This window comes from Eriocheir sinensis, chromosome 5 (genome assembly GCF_024679095.1).
Source record: "Eriocheir sinensis breed Jianghai 21 chromosome 5, ASM2467909v1, whole genome shotgun sequence".
Lineage (NCBI taxonomy): Eukaryota > Metazoa > Arthropoda > Malacostraca > Decapoda > Varunidae > Eriocheir > Eriocheir sinensis.
In genome coordinates this window covers 17,658,245-17,683,176 of record NC_066513.1, presented here as the reverse complement: position 1 = coordinate 17,683,176, position 24,932 = coordinate 17,658,245, and the positions used below count along the sequence as shown (strand labels likewise).

Genomic DNA, 24,932 nt, shown 5'->3' with positions numbered 1-24,932 from the left:
GAAAATAATAGCCAAGACGGGACCACTATCCTACGAAGTAGCTGTTGGAGGAAATACCTTGTGGTCCCGCCACGCGGATCAAATAATTTTGGTAAGCAGTGACAGGCCTGCCTAGGACAAAATTAACGGAGACTCCCCATTGTCAGCAGGTGACGACCAAGTGCCGCAGAGAGGTGACAAGCAGGCCACGGACGTAGACACCCCAGCTGCCCAAGGGGAGACGGCTCAGGGGCAAGGGGACGATGGGGACACGGAGGCACGCAGCGGGGCAGCGGCGGATATACAGCATCCCCAACTACTATCTATATCAGACCCTATGACATACCGTTTTTCGCAAATATCTTTCAAACGAAGACTCGGATCAGCATGGGACTTTGGCACAGATTGTTTCAAACACTCCGCTAATTTTTTACGCTATTGTGTATTTCCAGATGCGGTTAATTACGTCGTTTACTCTTGACTGTGATGGCAAAACCTGCGTGAGCCACTTACACATTCGAACAGGTGAGGCGTGACGTATTTGTGACGTGTATCCATCACCTACCTCCTCCCCTGGCTTCCCCTACTACCATCCCTCCCTTTCCCTCCCTCCTACCCTCCTCCTTCTCCCCGCACCCTCTCCCCCCCCCCCCCTCTCTCTCTCTCTCTCTCTCTCTCTCTCTCTCTCTCTCTCTCTCTCTCTCTCTCTCTCTCTCTCTCTCTCTCTCTCTCTCTCTCTCTCTCTCTCTCTCTCTCTCTCTCTCTCTCTCTCTCTCTCTCTCTGAAGTCCTCTCTCTCTCTCTGCCTCAAATCACTTAAAACAAATAAAAGTCCTGGACCTGATAATGTATATCCAACTCTGCTGAAAGAAACAAAGTGCGAAATACTCTCCTCCCTCACAACCGTATTCAATATGTCCTTGCGACAAGGCATTGTCCCTTCAGATTGGAAAAAGGCTAACGTGACACCGATTTTTAAGAAAGGAGACAAAAAAAGTACCAGGTAATTACAGGCCCATTAGTCTAACTTCGGTTGTAGGTAAGCTACTTGAGGGCATAATTAGAGACAAAATTGTGAGTTACCTTGAAAGCCACTCATTAATTGGGGACTCACAACATGGCTTACGAAACAAAATATCCTGCCTATCAAATCTATTAACCTTTTATAACGACCTCTTCACTGTTTATGACATAACCAAATCACTGGACGTAGTCTATCTTGATTTCAGAAAGCGTTTGATAAAGTCCGCATCATAAATTACTTTACAAATTAAAGCAAATAGGTATTGACGGTCAGGTAAACCAATGGATCGCGAATTGGTTGAGCAACAGACAACAAAGAGTAGTGATTGACGGATTTAACTCAGAGTGGGCGCCGGTCACTAGTGGCGTCCCTCAGGGCTCGGTTCTTGGCCCAGTGCTCTTCATTATTTACATCAACGACGTGGATGTTGGACTCAATAACCGCATTAGTAAATTTGCAGACGACACAAAGATTGGTAACTCGGTTCTCACTGACGAAGACAGGCAAAGCCTCCAAGAGGATTTGCACAAAATTTCAGCTTGGTCGGATAGATGGGAGATGCCCTTTAACGTAGACAAGTGCCAGGTCCTTCAAGTTGGAACGAGGAATAAGAAGTTTGATTACGAAATGCGCGGCGTTAAACTCAAAAGCGTTCAATGCGTCAAGGACTTGGGGGTCAAAATAGCGTCAAACCTCAAACTCTCACAGCAATGCATCGATGCCGCAAATAAAGCGAACAGAATGTTGGGCTTCATTAAAAGAAACTTTTTATTTAAGAATAAAGATGTAATACTCCCGCTCTACAACAGTTTAGTCAGACCCCACTTGGAATATGCGGTACAGTTTTGGTCTCCCCACCATGCAAAGGATATTGCTAAATTAGAAGGTGTTCAGCGTCGGGCAACGAAAATGATCCCTTCCTTGCGCAACAAATCCTACGAAGAAAGGCTTTCTACCCTTAACATGTTCTCTCTTGAGAAACGTCGCCTCCGAGGAAAACTGATCGAATGTTTTAAAATACTTAATGGTTTCACGAATGTAGACAGATCAACATTGTTTATGATCGATGACACTTTGCGCACGAGGAACAATGGCATAAAACTCAGATGTAGACAAGTAAATTCAGACTCCACCAAATTTTTCTTCACCAACGTTGTAGTGCGAGAATGGAATAAGCTCCCATCATCAGTGGTCCAGTGTAACACGATTGACTCCTTCAAAAATAAGCTCGACCGTCACTTCCTTCAACTTAATATCAACTAGAGTAGAAATGCAACGTTTTGGAGTCTTCTGATTAATGTAAAATCACTTAGGTTTAAGGACAGACCACCAAGTCTGGACCATGGGGTCTGTGTGGTCTGATTTTCTATGTAAATCTATGTAAATCTCTCTCTCTCTCTCTCTCTCTCTCTCTCTCTCTCTCTCTCTCTCTCTCTCTCTCTCTCTCTCTCTCTCTCTCTCTCTCTCTCTCTCTCTCTCTCTCTCTCTCTCTCTCTCTCTCTCTCTCTCTCTCTCTCTCTCTCTCTCTCTCTTGCGTTGTACACGAGATATGAATACATGCACACGTATGACATGAATTAATGGCAGATAAATATAAATTATATGAAGTCTGCATCAGCATCAACAGTGTTGACGAGGATGACCTGTTTGTCGATGGTGATGAATTTTGAATTAACATATATATATATATATATATATATATATATATATATATATATATATATATATATATATATATATATATATATATATATATATATATATATATATATATATATATATATATATATATATATACGTGGAAAGTTATTTACATTATTAATCCACCTACCATATACTCGCTGTCTATTTTTGTGTGCTATGACTTTTTAACATAGCTATCTACATGAACACATATCGTGTACCAGTCTTTTCCTAATATCAGAAGAAAATGTTCATGTATTTCTCCAATTTCGTTTCACGTTTTTACTCTGCAATGAATTCCCGCTTCAATTCCATCCTTATTCCTTTCCGTCTCTTTCGCGATTTCCTATAAATGATCAAGCGTCAGCTACGTGCTTCATCCCATCATACGCTCAACGTAACCTGTGGGAAGGAGGGTCATATACTCTTACAACTTTCAATAGTTGTATAATTGCCAAACAAACGTCATACAACATCCAGTTACGCTGGAACAGGAATCAAGGTCGTGTGCATAAAACACCAGACCATACTTGGCATATACTTTCGAGTTATCCGCCATTATAGACAAGTCATATGTGTGCAAAGCTTCACATCGCATGTGCACCGAGAGAGAGAGAGAGAGAGAGAGAGAGAGAGAGAGAGAGAGAGAGAGAGAGAGAGAGAGAGTTGGAGAGAGAGGAAAGGAGGAGGATGGGAGTAGGGGAAGCCAGGGGAGGAGGTAGGTGATGGATACACGTCACAAATACGTCACGCCTCACCTGTTCGAATGTGTAAGTGGCTCACGCAAGTTTTGCCATCACAGTCAAGAGTAAACGCCGTAATTAACCGCATCTGGCATAGGGTCTGACATGGATAGTAGTAGACAGAATACCATCCAGACAACCACGACCGGGAACAGAGGAGAGGGCGTCAACCGAACCGGGAGAGGCGGCAGCAGAACCGCCGATAGGGGCAGGACAAAACGCGCCGGCCGGAGGGATCAACAGGACAGACGCTCGGGGAAAAAACTTCTGCCGAGACGAGGCGACGATCGGCACGACAAAGGAAGCCGCCTGACAGATATCAAGTAACTATGTAAATGGTGACGGGAGTAAAGGGGAGCTTTGGTGACGGGAGATGGTGGTGGATATTTGGGGGATAGCATAAAACTTTGGTAGGGTGGTGAGGTGTTCTTTAGTCATTACACTTCAGCGACACCGCAGCACTGAGCAGCGCTTCGGAACAGCAATCCGAGGATACATGTACTGCCAAGGCTCGAGGATCGGACATTCCCTGCCTGTCTTGTTTATAGAATACATCGCAACCCCCGCTCCCTCGTGTGTGTCATTCACTCCTCAACAGTAGTGGTAGTTGTGGTAGTAGTAATAGTAGTGGTAGAAATAGTAGTAGTAATTGCGTGAACTTTTGTGATGCGCCTCTCGTTAGCATGACTGCTTCTCATCAAATCCGCCTTCAACATTGCTTGTCACTAGGGAAGCACTCGGGGCCACCGTGAGCCGTGCAAGCAGCAGGATGAGTTAAGGAATCATTCTGGAAAATCCGTCCTCGTTTCCAACGGACGTGTTGGGCCAGTCAACAGTTTCTAAATGGATAACGAGCACCATGGGCAGGCACCTGGGACGAATAACAATGATTTGTCTGACTAAAGAACAGGCTGTTGGATGTTGTAAACGACATCCACCATATTCAACGATCAGTCCCTCACATATTGCACGTTGGTAACTTTCGTATCACAACACTTCTAGTGTAGAATGAATAGTTATAAAGTGAACAAGTGGCAAGGGAGCTATGAGTATATTTGCTTATCATTGCTTTGTATTTTAGCACCCTTGAAAGAGTAGAGTCAAGGCTGTTTATTGTTAGGCTGTTACTCTACACACGTGTATGTTACACTCTTCTTGGATTGATTTCGCATTAGAATCAACTTACCGTAGGCTTAACTTACTCATTTTACCCTTTCCCGAATAAGTGGTTTTCCGTCTGTACCCTCTCACGCGTCATCACCTGCAGCGGAAGTTCAACTTTCAATATATTTAGCTTAAGAGAAATTGCCTTGAATATTGACCACTTTTCCAATGAATCCTCAGTGTTTAAGCCTTCCTAACTTTCGCGTCTGCCACCCATGCAGCGGCTGTTCAACTTTTAACACATTTAGCTTTAGAATCATTGCTATCCTCATCTTTACCTTAAATATCGATCACTTTTTGGAGAGTCGCGCTGCCAGACTTGCTGGGTGCCGGGGTCAATACAGGGCTCTGTCGCGTATGACTAGAGCTCTTCTGAGGAGAGACAAGGAGAGTTATGCCAGGGGTTTCGCTGAGGAAGTGGAGGGCCATATAAATGCAAATGACAGCTTCCAGTTGCTAGGTTGCAAGTGCCAGATTATGATCCACTCATTGACGAGAGCCCACCCTCTCTTGCCGAGGTCAGAGAGATTGTGGCAAAGTTGAGGGGTGGAAAGGCACCTGGCATCTGCAACATCAGTGCGGAGCTGCTCAAAGCTGGAGGTGAGGCCATGATCCGCGGGTTGCATGCGGTCTTGACTGCCGTATAGCAATATGGTACTATTTCTCCTGACTGGATGAGGGGGCTGGTCGTCCCTATCTGGAAAGGGAAAGGGGGCCGCCAAGACTGCAACAACTACCGTGGTATTACACTGCCCAGTGTGTCAGGCAAGGCGCTTGCCCACCTATTGCTGATGCGAATTCGCATCCAGCTGCTTAAGCTGCAGAGACCTAAACAGTCTGAATTTACGCCTATTAAGTCAACAACTGACCGTATCCTAGCGCTTCGCGTATTGGTGCAGCGCCGACGTGTGTGTGTGTGTGTGTGTGTGGGGGGGGGGGGGGCTTGTCCAGCTTCTTTCCCGTGAATGGGGGAGTGAGGCTGGGCTATATCCTTGGCCCATCACTTTTCAACACTTGTATGGACTGGGTACTAGGCAGAGTCATTGACCAGAGTCATTGCGGAGCACCCATTGGCAATGCCAGGAACACCGACCCTGGTCATCGGATTGTCTCTGTAAGAGACAATCCTGAGTGGAGGAGGCCAAGAGGACGCCCACGGAGTTCGTAACTTGAAGAAGTCGATAGATGCCTGCATGGGGACCCGCCCGGAGGGGTCCCCCATACTTGGCGTCGTAGGGTGGGCAAGGCGACGTGCCCATCGGCGTATGCCCTCATTGACTGACTGATTTATAATTACTCCTCCGCGTTTAAGTACCCGTCCTCCCCAACCTTAGCATCTGCCACCCTTGCAGCGGGTGTTCAGCCTTTCTGTGGTGAACGTGTTGTGCCGAATAGTGGTGGCCAGGAGCTATCTGCTGCACCCATGGAGGTGGGATAGGAGGAGAGGCCTAGGAGCGAAAAAAGTGAGCTCATTCTGGTCGGCCGGCAGCCATACTGGTATTGGCAGAAAGCAGGGCGCATGACAGCAGCCGCTCCCTTGCCCAGCCCTGACCTGACCATACGTTAGACTTGACCCAACCCTGCCTGCTCTTTTCATTCATTCATGCAGCACGCATTGAGCCTGCTGGATAGACGTGTCAACGTGTATTAAGAAAAAATAGAAGAAACATACCTGTCAGCTGCGATGCATATGGCTGCACAGCATGACTGTTTTGGGGAAAGTAACGCATGTGGGAGAATGCATTCTGCCTATAAGAAGTTACTGGTATATAATGATATGCTAGATATTGCGAGTGGTAACTGCCTCACCCCACGGAATCTGTACCAATACTAACTGTACCCACCCAGTGTAATATTGTAGTGACTCAGCAGTCTGGAAAGATAATAAACACTTCTCTTGTGATAAGCAGAGTTAACCGTGAAACAACTGCAGTATATGCAGGTAGCACAGAGGAAAATGATTACGTGTACATTCCCACTGCTTTACACCTATCAAAGTGCTCCAACAAAATTGTTGCGTACATTGTCGGTGTTGTGTCCTATAACCGGTGCAGGGGTCCCGATTCGTCCCAGGCGGAAGATTTCTTATGTGCTTTCGTCTTGCTTGGTTACGTTTGTTCTGTAAGTTGGTATTGGCAGAAAGTGTTGCTCTGGTGTCTGTGTCATGTGCTGGAGTTGGAAATAACCCAACACGCAGTAGTAAAGAATGAAAAATAGCATGTCATCATGATACAGACTTCTTTCTAGAAACTGCCACATGTATTCATTTTAATGCATCGGCTTATATTGGCAGAAAGTGTAACTCTGGTGTCTGTGTGATTTACTGGAACTGAAATAGTAGCAGTTAATAAAAAAAAATAGCATGTCAACATGATACAAACTTCTTTTTAGAAACTGCCACATATTAGTTTTAATCGCCATGCATCGGTTTACACCTGCAAAGAGGGTTTGTCAGGTGTCTGTGTGATGTGTTGGAACTGAAAATGACCCAATAAACACGTTGTGGAGTATGTTTACAAGGCCGATGTATTACTTCTTATTACTTTGAGCTCAACGCCGGCTTTGTCGTGCAGTCTAAGAATATCTATGCATTAAAACGCCTACATTGACGCTTTAACCTTGAGAGGCGCCACTGTCTCCTCCATCAACTCCCTCTTGAAAGCAAAAGGAGGTCATATATCCTACAGACGACATAATTGATATTTATGTAACAATTGATAAGCTTTTTAGAGGATTTATGGCCAGCACAAAAGCTCCCATTTTACACTGGGAAAGTGGACTTCCGTAACGCGGTAGGTCAGTTTTATGTCAGTAAAACCATATTCTCTATTCTTAGCGATCACACATAAAGCCCACTGTAAATCACTCACACTTATTAACTAAGGCAGTTGCCGAAAATATTTGCAGGTGAGGTGTCACTATACTGGGAAACAGATCACTGCCATGTTGCTGGACAGCGTTAGAGAGAGGAGTCGCCATATATACACAAAACAAATTCACTTCACTTGCCAGTGGTATACACACACGTCCAGGTTTTCCATCCCCCCTTCCTTTTGTACTTGTTATCGTTAGTGAAACTTACTTAAAATGTATTTCTAAAATGTAAATTTTCAGCCTGACGGCTGCCATATTTGAATAAACCATATATTATTAGTATTATTACACACACACACACACACACACACACACACACACACACACACACACACACACACACACACACACACACACACACACACACACACACACACACACACACACACAAACATAACAATATATAAACAAATTTGATAAACCTAGTAGGTAATGTTTAGTGCAATATTATTATTACAGTTATAAAGAAAATTTAAATAATTAATGTTAAGCTCTAAGGTCTTGTCTTTGAATATCATACAAATGCTTCTTAATTTTACTTTTAAATGTATTGTAAATATAACAGCTTTTTAAAGCATCTGTCAGTGTATTCCAAAATTTAGGACCAGCACAGTGTATAGAAAATTTGTATAATGTTGTTCGTGGTTGTGGACATATCAGATTAACATGGTTTCCATGACTACCTTGACTATGGTGCACCAATGCAAATATCTTATGGTTGTAGTCACTATTATGCATGTTGTGGAGTATGTTTACAAGGCTTCCCAAGGGATGAATCAGGACAGTTAAGATTTGAGCACACCGGCGTTGTCGTGCAGTCCAAGCATATCTTTGCGTTACATGGCCTACATTGACGCTTTAACGGTCACCGTGTCACCGTGTCAGCCTGACCCTTAGAGGTCCCATCTGCGTCCGCCATCCAGGCCCTTAACCTTAACAAAAGGAGGTCATATATCCTACAGACGACGTAATTGATATCTATGTAACAAGCGATGAACTTTTTAGAGAATTTATGGCCAGCATATACCATATACCTAGCGTGGCACAAGATGAAATAGATGAGGCTCAGCAGGACGAGGTTTTGGACTCCAGCGGCTCCTGCGTAGCCACGTACTGAAGGACATTGAGAAGCATCGCGGCGAGGCATCCAATTTCCGCAGTGACTAAGGGCCGCTTTCACAGTCACTTTGTTTGTTTTGATCGTTACCAATGGCGGCGGTCGACGCTATAGCTTTCCACGTGAAACTGGCCTATGGGGTAGTGGCGGCTGCAAACGAAGTGAGAGGTGTTGAGTGTATGCCAAGGTGAGGGGCTAGGCTAACCCCGCAGCCGCCACTACCACATCAGCCAGTTTTACGTGGAAATACTATAGCGGCGATCGCCACCATTGGTAACGATCAAAACAAACAAAATGACTGTGAAAGCGGCCCTAAGAAAAAACTCCCGCGGAATATGATTAAGAAGTCACCTTTGTTTCCTGTGTTTTGTTGTGGTCTGTTATCACTTCATGCATCATCTCACAAAGAGTCAAGGACTAAGGTCAATGAACATTGAAAATAAACTTGCTTTTGATCACCGACAAATCGAGTACATTAAATACTGCACTGAAATTATGTCGATTGAATGGCGAAACACGTCCACTGATTTTTTAAATGAACAAAACTTCCATAAGTCATGTGACAAATTAAGGCCTTTGAGCTGGACTTGCATATTTTACTTGACGTCAATCACGTGTAGAACTATTTTCCAAATGAATTAAATTCATTAAGGAAGTCAGATTTTTCACATTTATTTTCCAAGGTCAGTAAACAAATCATAACGAATGGGAGCAAGAAAGGTACGTACGATTACAACCCATTAAGTCATCCTTAGCAGTTCTTTGCCCACTTTTTGCGAACGTTATCCATCTCTGAATGATGCAGTTGTTCCACCCTGCTCTGGCAAAGGCTCAAATTTTTTTTTAATTTCCACCTGCTTTTCTGTCTACCTTGGCTGCAGTAATTTCTGGATTGTCGCTATAATAATTTGTGTCCATCTGTTATCAGTTATCCGCATTAAATTATCTGTCTTTCTTTTCGGTAGAGGAAATAGCTCAAGGGTAATAAACAAGGGATGACCAAAAAGCACGCAAGGCGTTGCTGCTGCAAAAGCTAACCGAAGGAGAATCTTCTTAGTCATCAGCGAATCATCTTAAACCTTTGTCTGTTCCTTAAAATGCCAATGATACTCGCTTCCTGTCCCCGTGTGTCCAGCCTTGTACTCTCCATTCCTCTTGGTGCGCTTCTGCTTTGCAATTAACTTTCTTTTAACGTTTGGCCTTAAGCCCCGGTAGGCTGACATGTTGGGGCATGTTGATAGGTCTGTTTGTTGCATTGATAAGTGTTTTTAATGGCGCCATTCTTGCTTGACTTATACTGCCCCTCGGAGCTCCACTTGATCCGCTTTAAAACGTTTCGCTAGAATGCCAGAATTGTCAGTTTGTAGCGGCTGACGGCACATAAAACTCGGGTCCTGCAGTACACTCGCCCGCATGCTGAGCACTTCACCGCCGCCTCCCCGAACGCAAACATATCAGATCAAGGTCAAAAAGGACAAAATGCTCTTGACCACTCACGTTTTTCCTCACCTGTTCCCATGGTAGTGCTTTCAGCGTCTTCAGAGGCTGATGATTATCGCTGCTTATCTTCTTCGGCTGTTTAATGCCTCATTTTTATCTTTTCCTTTTAACGCTTGCTTATCAAAGTACTTTCATAATTTTTTCCTCTTTTAGAGTTCTTTGACACTACCTTTTCGTGTTTTCCCTTCGTGTGATCTTAGTTATTTTATATATTTTTTTTCTGTGATGACGCCATTATTATTTTATTTTGCTACATTTCTCTGTATCAGAGTACTTAGATATATTTTTCTTCATTTTTTTGTTACTTCTTAACAGAACATACCTTGAAGTGCACCTTCCCCACCACCAGCTTCCTATAGCACCTCCCTAGCATCGGGTAAACCTATCCAGTGTATCGCTCCACCTCCATGGATATCTTACACTCCACTGTTTTTATGAGTAACTGGATGATTTCAAACACACACACACACACACACACACACACACACACACACACACACACACACACACACACACACACACACACACACACACACACACACACACACACACACAAACACACACACGCGCGCGCGCAATAAAAATATATATAAAACTGGGGAAAGAGGTTTTCAGGTCACGGGCACCATGAACACTCCAAATACAATTTTTTTCTGGGTGTAATCAGTACTGCTAACTGGCATCCCTTGCCCCAGCCCTCCTCTCCTCCCCCCTTTGACCTTCCACGCCACAGCCAAATAATTATAACTCCCCACTCCTTGCCTGCATCACTTCTCGCTTGAGCTTCCTAGGCTGTACAACTGGTGAGGTGAGTCAGGTTGGTCTTGGTCTCACTCGTCTTTTCGGACACTTCCTATCGTCATCCATAAAACATAAGTGCATTTTAAGGTTTTGTGTGCATGTCTTGAAATAAAACGTAAGCAGGAGAGAGAGAGAGAGAGAGAGAGAGAGAGAGAGAGAGAGAGAGAGAGAGAGAGAGAGACGGACAGACACAGTGACAGATAGACAGACAGACAGTGACAGACAGACAGACACAGACAGGCAGACAGAACGTGTCACTCTAAACCCAAGGCAGTGAAAGGGATACCGTTTAACGACAGCTCAATATCAAAAGCAAGTCTGGTTAGGCACATATGTAGCTTTCACCTGTTAATGAATGCCTTGATCGCGCAGACATGGTTGGGGTGCAAGGCTTGACCACGGGGCCGCTGGGGGGCTGGCTGTCCACCTTCCTGCTAACGCTGTTTATCATTCTCCTCCTCTCTGGCAAGTTTGGAGGGCGTCCTAAGAACTTCCCGCCAGGTGAGTGGGGCTTCAGGTGGGCGGAGAAGGATGCGACTGGGAAAAGTAAGTGTAAGGGGAAGAGGGACATGGAGAAGAGTGAGGGAAAGAACTTTAAGAGGGAATGAAGAAGTGTGAACGAAGGATGTGTAATACGAGAAGGTTATGGAGAAGTGTAAAGGAAAGAAGTTTAAGAGAAAAAAGGAATGAAGAAGTATGAACAAAGGATCTGTAAGAGAAGAATGTTATGGAGAAGTGAGGGAAAGAAGTGTAAGAGAAAAAGGGAATGAAGAAGTACGCTCGAAGGATGTGTGCGAGAAAAAGATTGTGTGAGGGAAGGAATAAGAGGAATAGAGTTGGAGGAAGATGGAAAGGAGTGTGTGAATAAAGTATATTACACCATAGTCAGGTGTTAGCAGAAGGACGCTGTGCTGTAAATTGATTAAAGGTATTCAATTAATCGCAGTAACCTCTCCAAAAGTTACGCAACGACTTTGTCAACAGGCCTGATGATCCTCCCCTTCGTGGGTTCCCTGCAGTGCTTGCCGTTCGGGCCAAGCACGGAGATGCTTCGTGGCCTCAGGAAGAAGTACGGCGACATGGCGAGCTTCGGTATTTTGGGCAACAGGTAAGGTGCTCTTAGGCGACGGCCAGGTGACCACGGTGGATATTTGTGTCCCCAGTTTGTTTTTCGTGCAGTATTATTCATCTCTTCACTACCATCTGACTCTTGATTTTAAAGTAGACTTGGTGCGTGAAATTGACGAGATGTGTCAGGTGTACATTGTGATAAGAAGATGAAGCTGACGGGAAAGGCATAAAAAAGTGTTGTGAGACCCGCGATGAGGTAGTGACTGGAAACCTTATCTAAAAAAATGCAAGTGAGAAGAAGCTGTATGTGGCAGAGCTGAGGATGATGGGATGGGGTCACGAGGGAGGACAGGACTAGGAATGTATGCTTATAAAGTGAACGTAAAAGTATGCGAGATGTCGGCAAGAGTACTGATATTGTAAAGACGTTTGAAGAGGCGAGAGAATGACATCCACGATGAAGTTGGAAAAAGCTTCCGGAAAAGAAAAAATAGACCATATAGGCTACTGACCGCCTTGATATAATTTATGGTAGATCCGAGTCTTGCAGATGAAAGTGGTAATCTGTACCATGCGTATATATATTGCGATTTGTCCTTATTTTGCAGAGGTTTCTGTTACTGTAGGATAGTGTTAGATAATGATACTGATGATGATGATAATGATCGTGTTTTTGATGATGGTAATATTGAGGATGAGGATTGTGATACCGAGTGTTTGTTGATAAAGCAAGGCTCTTATCGTGGCAGGTTAGTATTGGTGAGCAGCGTCAAGCTCATCAAGGAAGTGTTTAGCCTGCCGGTGACCACGCAGCGACCTGATATGGTCTTCACCACCACCATGAGCGTAGTCATGACCGCCGGAAAATCCGCGGAAACTGGTGAGTTCATCTTCCCTGATGTGTGGCAACGCTGTTTTTTTTAACACTTCAATACGATGTTAGTTTTTTTTCATTGTCCCATGTACACCTCCTCCTCTTCCTCTGCATCCCTCCCTCCCTCCGACGCCTTCTGCCCCACCTCATCACCTGAAGCTGACAACACCCTGCTCTCTCTACACCCTCCACCCTCCCTACTCCCTCCACCTCCCTCCCTAATTGCTCAAACAGAAACTTCACCTTCACAAATCGAATCGACCGCCATTACATTGCGTCAGGAGTACACTGAATACCTAAGTGCTGTAATCTGTTCTGCAGGCACCAAGTGGCTGTCGAGCAGATTAAATCACCATAGCGGGCAAACTCGTTAAGAACCAATAGGTTTTATGTTGCCTGCATTTCCATGTTTCCATGTTTAGCACAAAATTTACAATCCGTTGTCTAAATCACTTGCATTCTGATGATGAAACATATGCTTTTCCAGCGATGTTCCAGTGAGTGGTCTCTTGCGAACCATTGAGGTGTTACACATGCTTTGGCGAACCTTGTATATTAATATAGTAAGGGACACCTGCCACCCTCGTCTCTCCACTGCAGGTTTAGCCGGCTCGTCAGGCCGAGAGTGGCAGGACCAGCGGCGTTTCGTGCTCCACCACCTCCGTGACCTCGGTTTCGGGAAGTCTAACTACGAGCCCATGATGCTGGAGGAAATCACAGAGTTAACGGACCACCTGGCCAAGCAGGAGGGGGAGGGCAAGAAGCTGGAAATAAAGGTGAGAGAAAGATTGTGTGTTGATTGATATTTTTAGTCAGACACTCTGAAGGCCCCGACATCCACGAGCTTACAGCAGTGTTAGTGAAGTGAGCCCTTAGGATTATTTCTCGTTCGTTTGTCTTTTTTTTCTTGACTGTGAAGTGACAGATCTCTCTCTCTCTCTCTCTCTCTCTCTCTCTCTCTCTCTCTCTCTCTCTCTCTCTCTCTCTCTCTCTCTCTCTCTCTCTCTCTCTCTCTCTCTCTCTCTCTCTCTCTCTCTCTCTCTCTCTCTCTCTCTCTCTCTCTCTCTCTCTCTCTCTCTCTCTCTCTCTCTCTCTCTCTCTCTCTCTCTCTCTCTCTCTCTCTCTCTCTCTCTCTCTCTCTCTCTCTCTCTCTCTCTCTCTCTCTCTCTATATATATATATATATATATATATATATATATATATATATATATATATATATATATATATATATATATATATATATATATATATATATATATATATATATATATATATATATATATATATATATATATATATATATATATATATATATATATATATATATATATATATATATATATATATATATATATATATATATATATATATATATATATATAAGAACATAAGAACGCAGGAGTCTGCAAGGCCGGTAGGCCTGTACGAGGCAGCTCCTTTGACCCTAAGCTCCCGTGTATCTAACCCCACCTAATATCGCTGTCCATGAATTTATCTAGTCTATTTTTTAATGTGACAATTGTATTGGCACTCACCACATGACTGCTAAGCCTATTCCACGCATCCACCACCCTGTTAGTAAACCAATTTTTGCCTATGTCCCTGTTGAATCTGAATTTATCCAGTTTAAACCCGTTACTTCGTGTCCTACCCGGTTCTCTTACCAACAAAACCTTATGAATGTCTCCCTTATTAAAGCCCTTCATCCATTTATATACCTCGATCATGTCTCCACGCACCCTTCGCCTTTCTAGAGAATGCAAGTTTAACTGTTTGAGTCTTTCCTCGTATGGCAAGTTTCTCAGCCCCTGAATCATCTTAGTCATCCTCCTCTGCACCGATTCTAACATTTTGATATCCATTCTATAGTATGGTGACCAGAACTGAACCGCATAGTCAAGATGAGGTCTAACTAATGCTAAATATAGTTTGAGGAAGACTTCGGGGCTTCTGTTGCTTACGCTCCTTGAAATAAATCCCAGTACCCTATTAGCTCGATTTCTAGCTTGAATGCATTGTGCCCTTGGACGAAGATCAGAGCTCACTAAGACCCCTAAATCCCTCTCGCACCCAGACCTACTTATGAGAGTGTCATTTAAGCAATAGTTATGTGAGGGGTTGTTCCTACCTACACTCAGAATACTGCACTTCCCTACATTGAACTCCATCTGCCATTTATCCGCCCAGTCATATAATCTGTTGAGTTCACCTTGGAGAATACTAGCGTCCTGATCCGACTCAATTACTCTACCGATCTTGGTATCATCTGCAAATTTACTAACATCACTACTAATTCCTGTGTCTAAGTCATTGATATAAATAATAAACAAAAGTGGACCTAATACCGAACCTTGTGGGACCCCACTCGTAACACATCCCCAGTCAGATCTTTTACCATTGATTTGCACTCTTTGCTTCCTATTGCTAAGCCACGCCTTGACCCAGTTCAAAACTTTACCCTCTACTCCGTGAGCCTGTAATTTAAGCAACAGTCGTTGGTGAGGAACTTTGTCAAACGCTTTACTAAAATCAAGATAGATTACATCATAATTTTCATCTCTGTCAACCGCCTCAAATACTTTATTGTAGAAGGACAAGTGAACCCATGCTGCGAGTCGTGAATTAAGCTATGTTTCTCTAAATGCTCCCGAATGTTCCTGGCTATTATGGACTCCAGCATCTTGCCTATAACCGATGTTAAGCTAATTGGGCGATAGTTTGAAGCAACTGACCTGTACCCCTTTTTGAAAATCGGCGTCACATTAGCTACTTTCCATAGGCTCGGCACATAGCCAGTATTTACCGACATCTTAAAGATGTCGGTTAGTGGATCACTGAGTACATCACCTAACTCCTTTAATACCCTCGGAAATATCCCGTCAGGACCTGGCGACTTGTTCTTCTTAAGCTTATCTATCTCATCCTGAACTACTTGCCTGGTAATGATTATATCCCTCAATTTATCGCCATCCCCGCCCTCGTACACCTGAACTCTTTCCGGTATAGTCGTTCGATCCTCCTGTGTGAATACTGAAAGGAAGTAGTCGTTCAACAATGTGCTCATATTTTCGTAATTTTCTACTAGCTCCCCTGTGTTTGTTTTCAGCGGTCCAATTTTCTCCCGTGTTTTTGTTCTATACATCTGAAAGAAGCCCTTAGGATTACTTTTCGCCTCATTTGCTACTTTGATCTCATAGTTCTTTTTTGCTATCCTGGTGTTTTTCTTAACTAATCTAGATAGTTTGACGTACCGGCTCCTGAGATGTGTTTCCCCATTCTTTATTTTCTGATAAATTCCCTTCTTTAATCCAATCTCGTGTTTTAGTCCACGAGTCATCCACTTAGGATCATTGTTTTCTTTTCTAAGTGTTCGCTGTGGTATATGCTGTTCTTGCCCCTCTACTATTACTCTAACTAAATTATTGTAAGACATTTCTACCTGGTTCTCCTGGCTCTCCAATCCGCAGTTCTGGCCCTCATGAATCCCTAAATTATCCCAGTTTACCCCTTCAAGATGTCTTCGAAGCCCCTCGTAGTTTGCTCTTCTAAAATCTGGCACTAACACTGGGTTTGGTTCGCGGGTTACCGCCCAGTCTAAGCTAAAACGAACCGTTCTGTGATCACTATTTCCTAACTCTCCGCCCACCTCCAACTCACGTAGCAAGTTCCCATTATTGGTTAGGACTAAGTCTAATATGTTATCTCCTCTGGTAGGCTCAGTAACTACCTGCTTAAGGAAATTATCTTGTATAACTTCAAGAAAGTCCTCGGCTTCCAGGTCACCACTAGATCTTCCCAGTCTATATTCCTATAATTAAAGTCCCCCATTACGCAGACATTTCTACTCATACTCGCCCTGCCAATCTCCTGTAGTAATATACTCGTGTCCTGCCTGTTATATATATATATATATATATATATATATATATATATATATATATATATATATATATATATATATATATATATATATATATATATATATATATATATATATATATATATATATATATATATATATATATATATATATATATATATATATATATATATATATATATATATATATATATATATATATATATATATATATATATATATATATATATATATATATATAGAGAGAGAGAGAGAGAGAGAGAGAGAGAGAGAGAGAGTTATAGTTATAGTCATATAGTTACACACACACACACACACACACACACACACACACACACACACACAAACACACACACAAATGAAAATACTAAAATAAGCCAGTAATAGGGGAAAATTAAAAAAAAATATTTACCTCACACATTATTAGGGAGCGGTGAGTAGCGGGCATTTTTTTTCTCTCTGCATTTTTTTTGTTACCCTTGAGCCGTCTCCTTTGTTGTTAAAAAAAAAAAAAACTCAGATAGTGCCTCACCCTTTCTCTCCACCTCCCGTTCCTTCCTCGCAGCATCTTTTCAACCGGTCCATCCTCAACATCCTCTGGGGCATGATCATGGGGAAGCGCTACCCATACGGCGACCCAAGACTGGCAAAGGTTATGAAGGGCATGTCTCAACTCGAGGATTATAACTTCCTCCAGACCCTGCATCACATCCCCTACATGCTCCGTTTGTTGCCCTACCTCCCCGTCAAGACGAAGGATGTTACAGGGATCAAAGCTTCGTCGAAATTCCTCAAGGTATATGGAGTTTGTGTTAAGATAATTAAGATTACACATTGTTAGGCATGGACAGAACAGTAGGAGTAGAAGTTCTTTTATATGAAAAAGTAATCGTCATCATCATCATCATCATCTTTATAAGAACATAAGAACATTAGAACGTAAGGAGTCTGCAAGAGACCGGTTGGCCTATACAAGGCAGCTCCTGTAATTCTAACCCCACCTTACCTCACTATCCATGACTTTATCTAACCTCTTCTTGAATGTTGCTATGGTATTCGCACCCACAACATGGCTGTTAAGCTTGTTCCATTCATCTACCACTATTGGTGCGTCATCATTGATCTATTGCTATGTCCTCAATGCTGGTATGTATAACGGCTTTTTTCAGGAGGAAATTAAGGCGTTACTCGCTGATGAGGACCTCAGGAACGGTAATAATTTGACGGCCATTTACGTGAGGGAGATTGAGAAGAATGAAAGTCCGAGCTTTAACAGTAAGTGTCATAAACTTCTATCCATCCATTTACAAGGTGAAAGATTGAAAATTGTCATTAATATGTGGACATCACGAGTGCTCATGATGAGATGATAAAGAATATGATAGCGATTGACGATGAGAAGTGTCTTTCTGATTAGAGAGACGCAGGATAACTTTAGTTGTAAAAAGATAACCTCTGGATGTTTCAGAAATTTGATTGTACAAAAAAACAGCAGCTGTTAATTTTACCTCCATGTTTTATTGAAGGAATAGAATTGGCTTTCTTGTGTTGTAATCCTCCTTCCTATGATTTACTTTCCTTCAAGAGAGATTGATCTAGACTGCTAGAGGAGAATATGACAGCTTTTTGGTATCTCCTGTTTTCATTCAAGGACAAGCATATTTTTTTCATTGATGAAAATGGGTGAAAGTGCGGTATGTTCCTACACACACACACACACACACACACACACACACACACACACACACACACACACACACACACACACACACACACACACACACACACACACACACACACACACACACACACACACACACACACACACACACACACACACACACACACACACACACAGAGAGAGAGAGAGAGAGAGAGAGAGAGAGAGAGAGAGACTAACTACTAGATACTATTAACAAACAGTCCAGCAATCCGAGCAGAAAGAATGAGACCACTGAGAGATGATCTCCTCCCAGTGGACCAGCTGGCGGGACTGATCTTCGACATGTTCGCGGCCGGCCAGGAGACCGTCTCAGGAACCCTCTGCATGGGCGTGTACCTGATAGCCAAACACCCGCACGTGCAGCGCCGCCTACAGGAGGAGCTGGACGACGTGGTGGGCACGGACAACCTCCCTTCAATGCTTGACGTGGAACGGTAAGTGTAGAACCAGGAGTGAATGTTGCACTTTGTCTAGTGCTGTAGGCATGAGATGGATTTACTCTCTCTCTCTCTCTCTCTCTCTCTCTCTCTCTCTCTCTCTCTCTCTCTCTCTCTCTCTCTCTCTCTCTCTCTCTCTCTCTCTCTCTCTCTCTCTCTCTCTCTCTCTCTCTCTCTCTCTCTCTCTCTCTCTCTCTCTCTCTCTCTCTCTCTCTCTCTCTCTCTCTCTCTCTCTCTCTCTCTCTCTCTCTCTCTCTCTCTCTCTCTCTCTCTCTCTCTCTCTCTCTCTCTCTCTCTCTCTCTCTCTCTCTCTCTGTCTCTCTATGTCTCTCTCTGTCTCTCTCTCTCTCTCTCTCTCTCTCTCTCTCTCTCTCTCTCTCTCTCTCTCTCTCTCTCTCTCTCTCTCTCTCTCTCTCTCTCTCTCTCTTTATTTAAACATGTTCAGTACATTAGTGCATGACAATATTATTTTTCTATGCTAAAGTTCCCCCGACCGTTGGGGAGCTATTTAAAAGCTTCTGCCGAGGTTACAATTATATACATGTTTGTAAATTATTTGCAAGCGTTTACATTTACGCTTCTTACGGTGGGTGTAGGAGTAGCCACCTGTAGGACGCAACCTTCATCTGCTGAGTGGACAGTTGTGTCACGTCCACATCAGAAGTGAGGTTGTTCCACCACACCACCGCTGCGATGGAGAAGGCACGTTGGTGGGTGCTGGAGTGGGCCGTTGGCACTTCCAGGAGGGAGGCGTTGCTCAGCACCGTTCTCGTGCTGCGCTCAGACCTCCTCCAGGTAGCCCTCAGGTCCGTCAGGTGGGGCACTAGGCCCACTTGTGCCTTGTGTAGCACCGTCAGGGCAGCGACGCGGCGACGGTGCTCCAGGCTATTCAGCTGGTTCGTGGCTGCTTTTGCCCGTCGCTCGTATGGTTGTTGTTGTTGTTGTTGTTGTCGATGTTGTTGTCGCTGTCTCTCCCACTGGCTCAGTCGGTGGTGCTGGGTGCCGTTGATGAGGCGTTCAGCCCTCCTCTGCACCTTGTCTAGCAGCGGGCGCTGGCCATCCAGGTGAGCGGTGCTTACTCCATCACTGGGGGGGCTTGTGCCTTGTAGAGGGTGTTCAGGCCTTCAGCATCAAGGAGGTTCTTCATGCGGCGCAGGAGGTTCACCTTCTGGGAGGCTTTATGAGCCACCCTTTCAAGGTGACAGTCGAACCGCAGCTGGGAGTCCACCACCACGCCCAGGATGTCGACGCTGGCCTGCAGAGGGATGGTGTCGTACCCGAATCTCAGCCTGCCGTGGAGTTGCCTCGCGTCCTCCCGAGAACGTGATATTACCATGGCCTGGGTTTTGTCAGGGGCAAACCTGACTTGCCACCTCTTTCCCCAGGCCATTATGTCTGCCAACTGTCTGTTGACGGACTCTATCAAGTCCTGGGCTTCCTCCCTCTTGTATGTTCTGGAGAGGGTGCAGTCGTCGGCGTAGGCGCTTGCTGCCGTGATGGTTTGCAGGAGGTCGTTAAAGTATATGTTCCACAGAATAGGTTCAAGGACGGACCCCTGTGGAACGAAGGCCTCCACCGGGAAGCTGGTCGAGGTGCTTCCGTTGACTGCTACGCGGAGGCTCCTGCCTAACAGGTAGTTTGAGAGCAGGCGCAGCAGGTCCCCCGTGATGCCTAGTTGCTGTAGCTTCGCCGTCAGACCGCGTCTCTCTCTCTCTCTCTCTCTCTCTCTCTCTCTCTCTCTCTCTCTCTCTCTCTCTCTCTCTCTCTCTCTCTCTCTCTCTCTCTCTCTCTCTCTCTCTCTCTCTCTCTCTCTCTCTCTCTCTCTCTCTCTCTCTCTCTCTCTCTCTCTCTCTCTCTCTCTCTCTCTCTCTTTTTTTTTTTTTATCTAAACAGGGCTTACAGAAGATTGTGCTAAAGTTGAAGGTTTTAAGCTTCATCTATCTGTAGCTTCATACAAACACATTGAATTACTGCCTAGAAGTCCTAATCCAGCTGTTCACCTCCCGCTTGAAGACTTGAAGTGACGCGCGATGGTGGAGGTCGGTGTGGCGAACAAGCTGGTTCCACAGGCGGCTGTAGCGGGGCTGGAAGGAGCGGAAGTGGTGTTCTGTCCTGGAGAAGGGTACAGCCACTTGTTCCTGTCTGTGGGGTGCTGCTCGGGTGGAGTGTATGGGGTTGCTGGAGAGCTGCCAGGCGGGGTGTGTTTAGGTTGTGTGCCTTGAACATTACACACAGGCCTGTCACATCCCTGCGCTCCTGGAGAGGTTGTAGAGAGCCACGCGCGTGCTGAGGACCTGTGCGCTGTATCAGACGCTGGGCTCTGGCCTGGACACGATCCAGCGTTGCAAGGTAGGATGGAGGGCAGGAGGACCAGGCGAGGGGGGAGTACTCCATGAGGGGGCGTACTTGTGCCTTGTAGAGCACCTCAGTCCCTTTGGCGTCAAGTAGATGGGAGATGCGCCGTACACAGCTGAGTTTCCATGCTGCATTTTTTTATATTTTTTTAGCATGGTTGGTGAAGGAGAGTCCCGCGTCGAACTCCACTCCGAGAATGGAGATGGAGTCTTGAAGAGGTAGCGTTTTCCCCTCCAGTTGTATCCCCGGCCCGGCTAGATTGTTGATATCTCGCCTGCGGGATATTACCATTGCTTGTGTTTTGTCAGGGGCCAGGGTGACTTGCCAGCAACCGCTCCAGGCGATAATTTTGTCGAGTGCCATGTTGATGCGACACACTGTGCCTTGCTAGTCCTGTCTGTCGCTGGTGAAGGCAAGGGTGCAGTCGTCAGCGTACGCCTGGGCCTCAGGGATGAGCTGGAGAATGTCATTGAAATAAACATTCCACAGTAGAGGCCCTAGTACGCTGCCCTGGGGCACGCTTGCATTGATAGGGTGCTGGCTTGAGGTGTGGCCGTTAATCACCACCTGTAACGCCCTGTCCTGGAGGTAGTCCCCAATGAGTTGCAGGAGGGCGCCTCGCACACCTAGGCTCTTCAGCTTGGCGATGAGGCCTTGGTAACAAACCCTGTCGAAGGCTCCGGCTCTGTCAAGAGCCACGACGAAGTGTCGAGTCCCCTGTCCAGCGAGTGGTTCCATGAGGCAGAGTTAAGGAGCAGCAGGTCTGCAGCAGATCTTCCCTGCCGGAAGCCGAATTGCTTGGAGTTGAGGAGATGGTGGGCATCGAGGAAGGCCGTGAGTTTGGTTGTTATAGGGGACTCCAAGATTTTCCCAACAGTGGAGAGGAGGGATACTGGGCGGTTGTTCTTTGGGTCCTGTTTGCCTTTTTTCTTGTATATGGCCACCTCTCTCTCTCTCTCTCTCTCTCTCTCTCTCTCTCTCTCTCTCTCTCTCTCTCTCTCTCTCTCTCTCTCTCTCTCTCTCTCTCTCTCTCTCTCTCTCTCTCTCTCTCTCTCTCTCTCTCTCTCTCTCTCTCTCTCTCTCTCTCTCTCTCTCTCTCTCTCTATTCTCTCTCTCTCTCTCTCTCTCTCTCTCTCTCTCTCTCTCTCTCTCTCTCTCTCTCTCTCTCTCTCTCTCTCTCTCTCTCTCTCTCTCTCTCTCTCTCTCTCTCTCTCTCTTTTTATTTAAACTGACGAATCTATAGTACACAACATATTTGTATTTCGCCGACGACACTTTATGCGATCGTTCGAGTAGCATATGTTTCTCTGTGCACTTTTTAGGGCTTAAAATGTCACTTTTTCTCGTGCATTATTTTAAAAGCCCTTTACACTTGCTCACTGTGTATTTAGCATCACTAGTGGTGTGGGGCATGTTCTTCGCCACCTGTGAGCAGCCACTTTTACCTGCTGGGTGGACATTTCCCTCACTGTTGGCCCTGCTGCAGTGAATGTGTTCCACAGGCGGGACACCCTGGAGGTGAAGGTCCGTTGGTGCTGGCTGGCGCGTGACCTCGGCACCCCGACCTGCTCGTGACTGGAGAGTACCGTTCTCGTATCTCTCACAGCCTCTCGCGGGGGGAGCCTCAGTCTCGCCAGGTGTGGTACTCCTTGTACCTGGGCCTTGTGGAACACCACCAGCGCAGCGACGTCCCGGGGGTGCTCCAGAGTGTCTAGATGTATAATATCCTGAGGGGGCGGCTGGAGGTTGTTCTCCTGTAACAGTCGCTGCACCCGTCGCTCCACCTTGTCCAGTCTCTGCAGGTGTGTGGCAGCGCTGGACATCCAGGTCAGAGCCCCGTACTCCAGGTAGGATCTTACCTGGGCCTTGTAGAGGAGCATAATTCCTCCCTTGTCGAGGAAATTAGCCACTCTACGAAGGGCAGAGACACGTAGGGAGGCTTGGTGGGCGACGTGTTTCAGGTGGCGGTCGAAGCGCAGCTCTCGGTCCAAGTCCACTCCGAGGATCCTGACGTAATCCTGGAGCGGGAGGGTGACGGAGCCAAACATCACCTTTCCTTCGGCAGCTTGTGTGGCTGCCGGGGACCGAGAGATCACCATCGCCTGAGTCTTCTCATGAGCAAAGTTCACCTGCCAGCGCTCCCCCCACTCCCGTATCAAGCGTAGTTGCTGGTTGACCTCAGCAACCGCTTGCTGGCTTTCTTGGCGAGGGTAGGAAAGGGAGAGCGTGCAGTCGTCAGCGTATGCAGAGACTGCTGGCAGACTCCTGAGAAGGTCGTCGATGTACAGATTCCAGAGGACAGCTCCCAGCACAGATCCCTGAGGGACTGAGGCACCCACTGGGAGGTCCTTGGACTGCTGGCCGCCAACGACGACGTGGAGGCCTCTCTCTCTCTCTCTCTCTCTCTCTCTATATCTCTCTCTCTCTCTCTCTCTCTCTCTCTCTCTCTCTCTCTCTCTCTCTCTCTCTCTCTCTCTCTCTCTCTCCAGTAAAACATCGAATGTAATCATTATTCATATAATTACTTTGGTAACTCCTCATTCCTGGTTACTTTCAGTTACTCCAAATTTTTGCCCTGAGAAATTCTTAGAAAACCACATGAGAGAATGTGACTAAATTGTTAGTAAAATCAGCAGGTTGGCTAAAAAACAATGAATATGAAGATTCTTCGATTACTTTAATATTCTCATTCATATAGCAACACAAGCCACTGTTATTGCATTCCTGATATGTCATCAACATTTGATACCCCCGCTACTAAGTTTCCTCCTCCTTCCCTCGTCAGGTTGCCTTACCTCCAAGCCACCGTATATGAGACTCAGAGATTACTCAATCTCGTCAAGTATTCCCTGGCACACATGGCAGGCGAGGACTGCCAGCTGGGCGGCTACGACATCCCAAAAGGTAGTATTGTCCATAGCTGCCACATTATCTTAATCCTTAAGGACGTATTCCCATATTGCTCAAATAAACTGTGTTTTCAAAAGCGTTTGTTCTCTAAGCTCAACTTATTTATTAATTTCTTTGAGATATTGACTTTACAAATGAGCTTTGTTCTCCGAACGTAATGTACTATGGAGTTATTCTCTTCAGATTTAGCATTCAAAAAGGCGTGTCATTCTCCAGAGTTAATACATTCACCTAAAATGTAAAGGTTATGTTTTCTCCAACCATTCCCAAACATATTGCGTTCCCAAAGGTGCTTCATCCTCCAAAAGAACTGTATTCAAGTACGTATTTCACAGTTTCACTATATTCCGAAAGCATTATTACTGGTGTTTTCGCTTATTCTCCAGATACACTGTATTTTCTGAAGGTTCCCTATTCCTCAAATACTGTATTCCTAAAATTACTATTCTCACAAATTCAACAACCATGCCACATTCCCATATTCACGGATGTTCTGCATTATCTACAGTTAGTGCTTACCCTTATCCACCAAACATATTGTGTTTGCATATTCACCATAGCCACCACACTTGGTGCTCCCTAAACACAGCCTCAGTTACTACACACACAAGGGCGAGAGCAGCATGCTGATGAGTTTGTCTCGCAGGAACGTGGCTGCTGCCTAACCTGGATGATGCCCATACAAGCCCCGAGTACTGGAAGAAACCCCAGGAGTTTGATCCTCAGAACTTCCTTGATGAAAATGGAAAGTTCAAGAATAACGAAGCCTTCATTCCGTTTGGAGTGGGTAAGTGGGG

The 24,932-nt window shown here is 45.2% G+C and overlaps 1 protein-coding gene across 8 annotated transcripts in view; it reads left to right on the top strand.

Annotated features, from left to right (window-relative positions):
- LOC126984741 (cytochrome P450 2L1-like) overlaps positions 1-24,932 on the top strand; it is a 70,460-nt gene that overhangs the window by 43,121 nt on the left and 2,407 nt on the right. For 2 of the 8 annotated variants that reach the window (XM_050838771.1, XM_050838778.1), the window contains exons 2-10: positions 11,257-11,430; positions 11,869-11,992; positions 12,705-12,835; positions 13,430-13,605; positions 17,276-17,506; positions 17,880-17,985; positions 18,687-18,867; positions 24,011-24,129; positions 24,782-24,922. In XM_050838771.1, coding sequence (XP_050694728.1) covers positions 11,259-11,430; positions 11,869-11,992; positions 12,705-12,835; positions 13,430-13,605; positions 17,276-17,506; positions 17,880-17,985; positions 18,687-18,867; positions 24,011-24,129; positions 24,782-24,922 — 1,381 coding nt within the window. In that variant the 5' untranslated portion in view covers positions 11,257-11,258. Of the gene's footprint in view, positions 1-10,803; positions 10,901-11,256; positions 11,431-11,868; positions 11,993-12,704; positions 12,836-13,429; positions 13,606-17,275; positions 17,507-17,879; positions 17,986-18,686; positions 18,868-24,010; positions 24,130-24,781; positions 24,923-24,932 lie in introns of those variants that run through there. The other 6 variants (XM_050838789.1, XM_050838782.1, XM_050838787.1 and 3 more) reach the window with 6 other exon arrangements.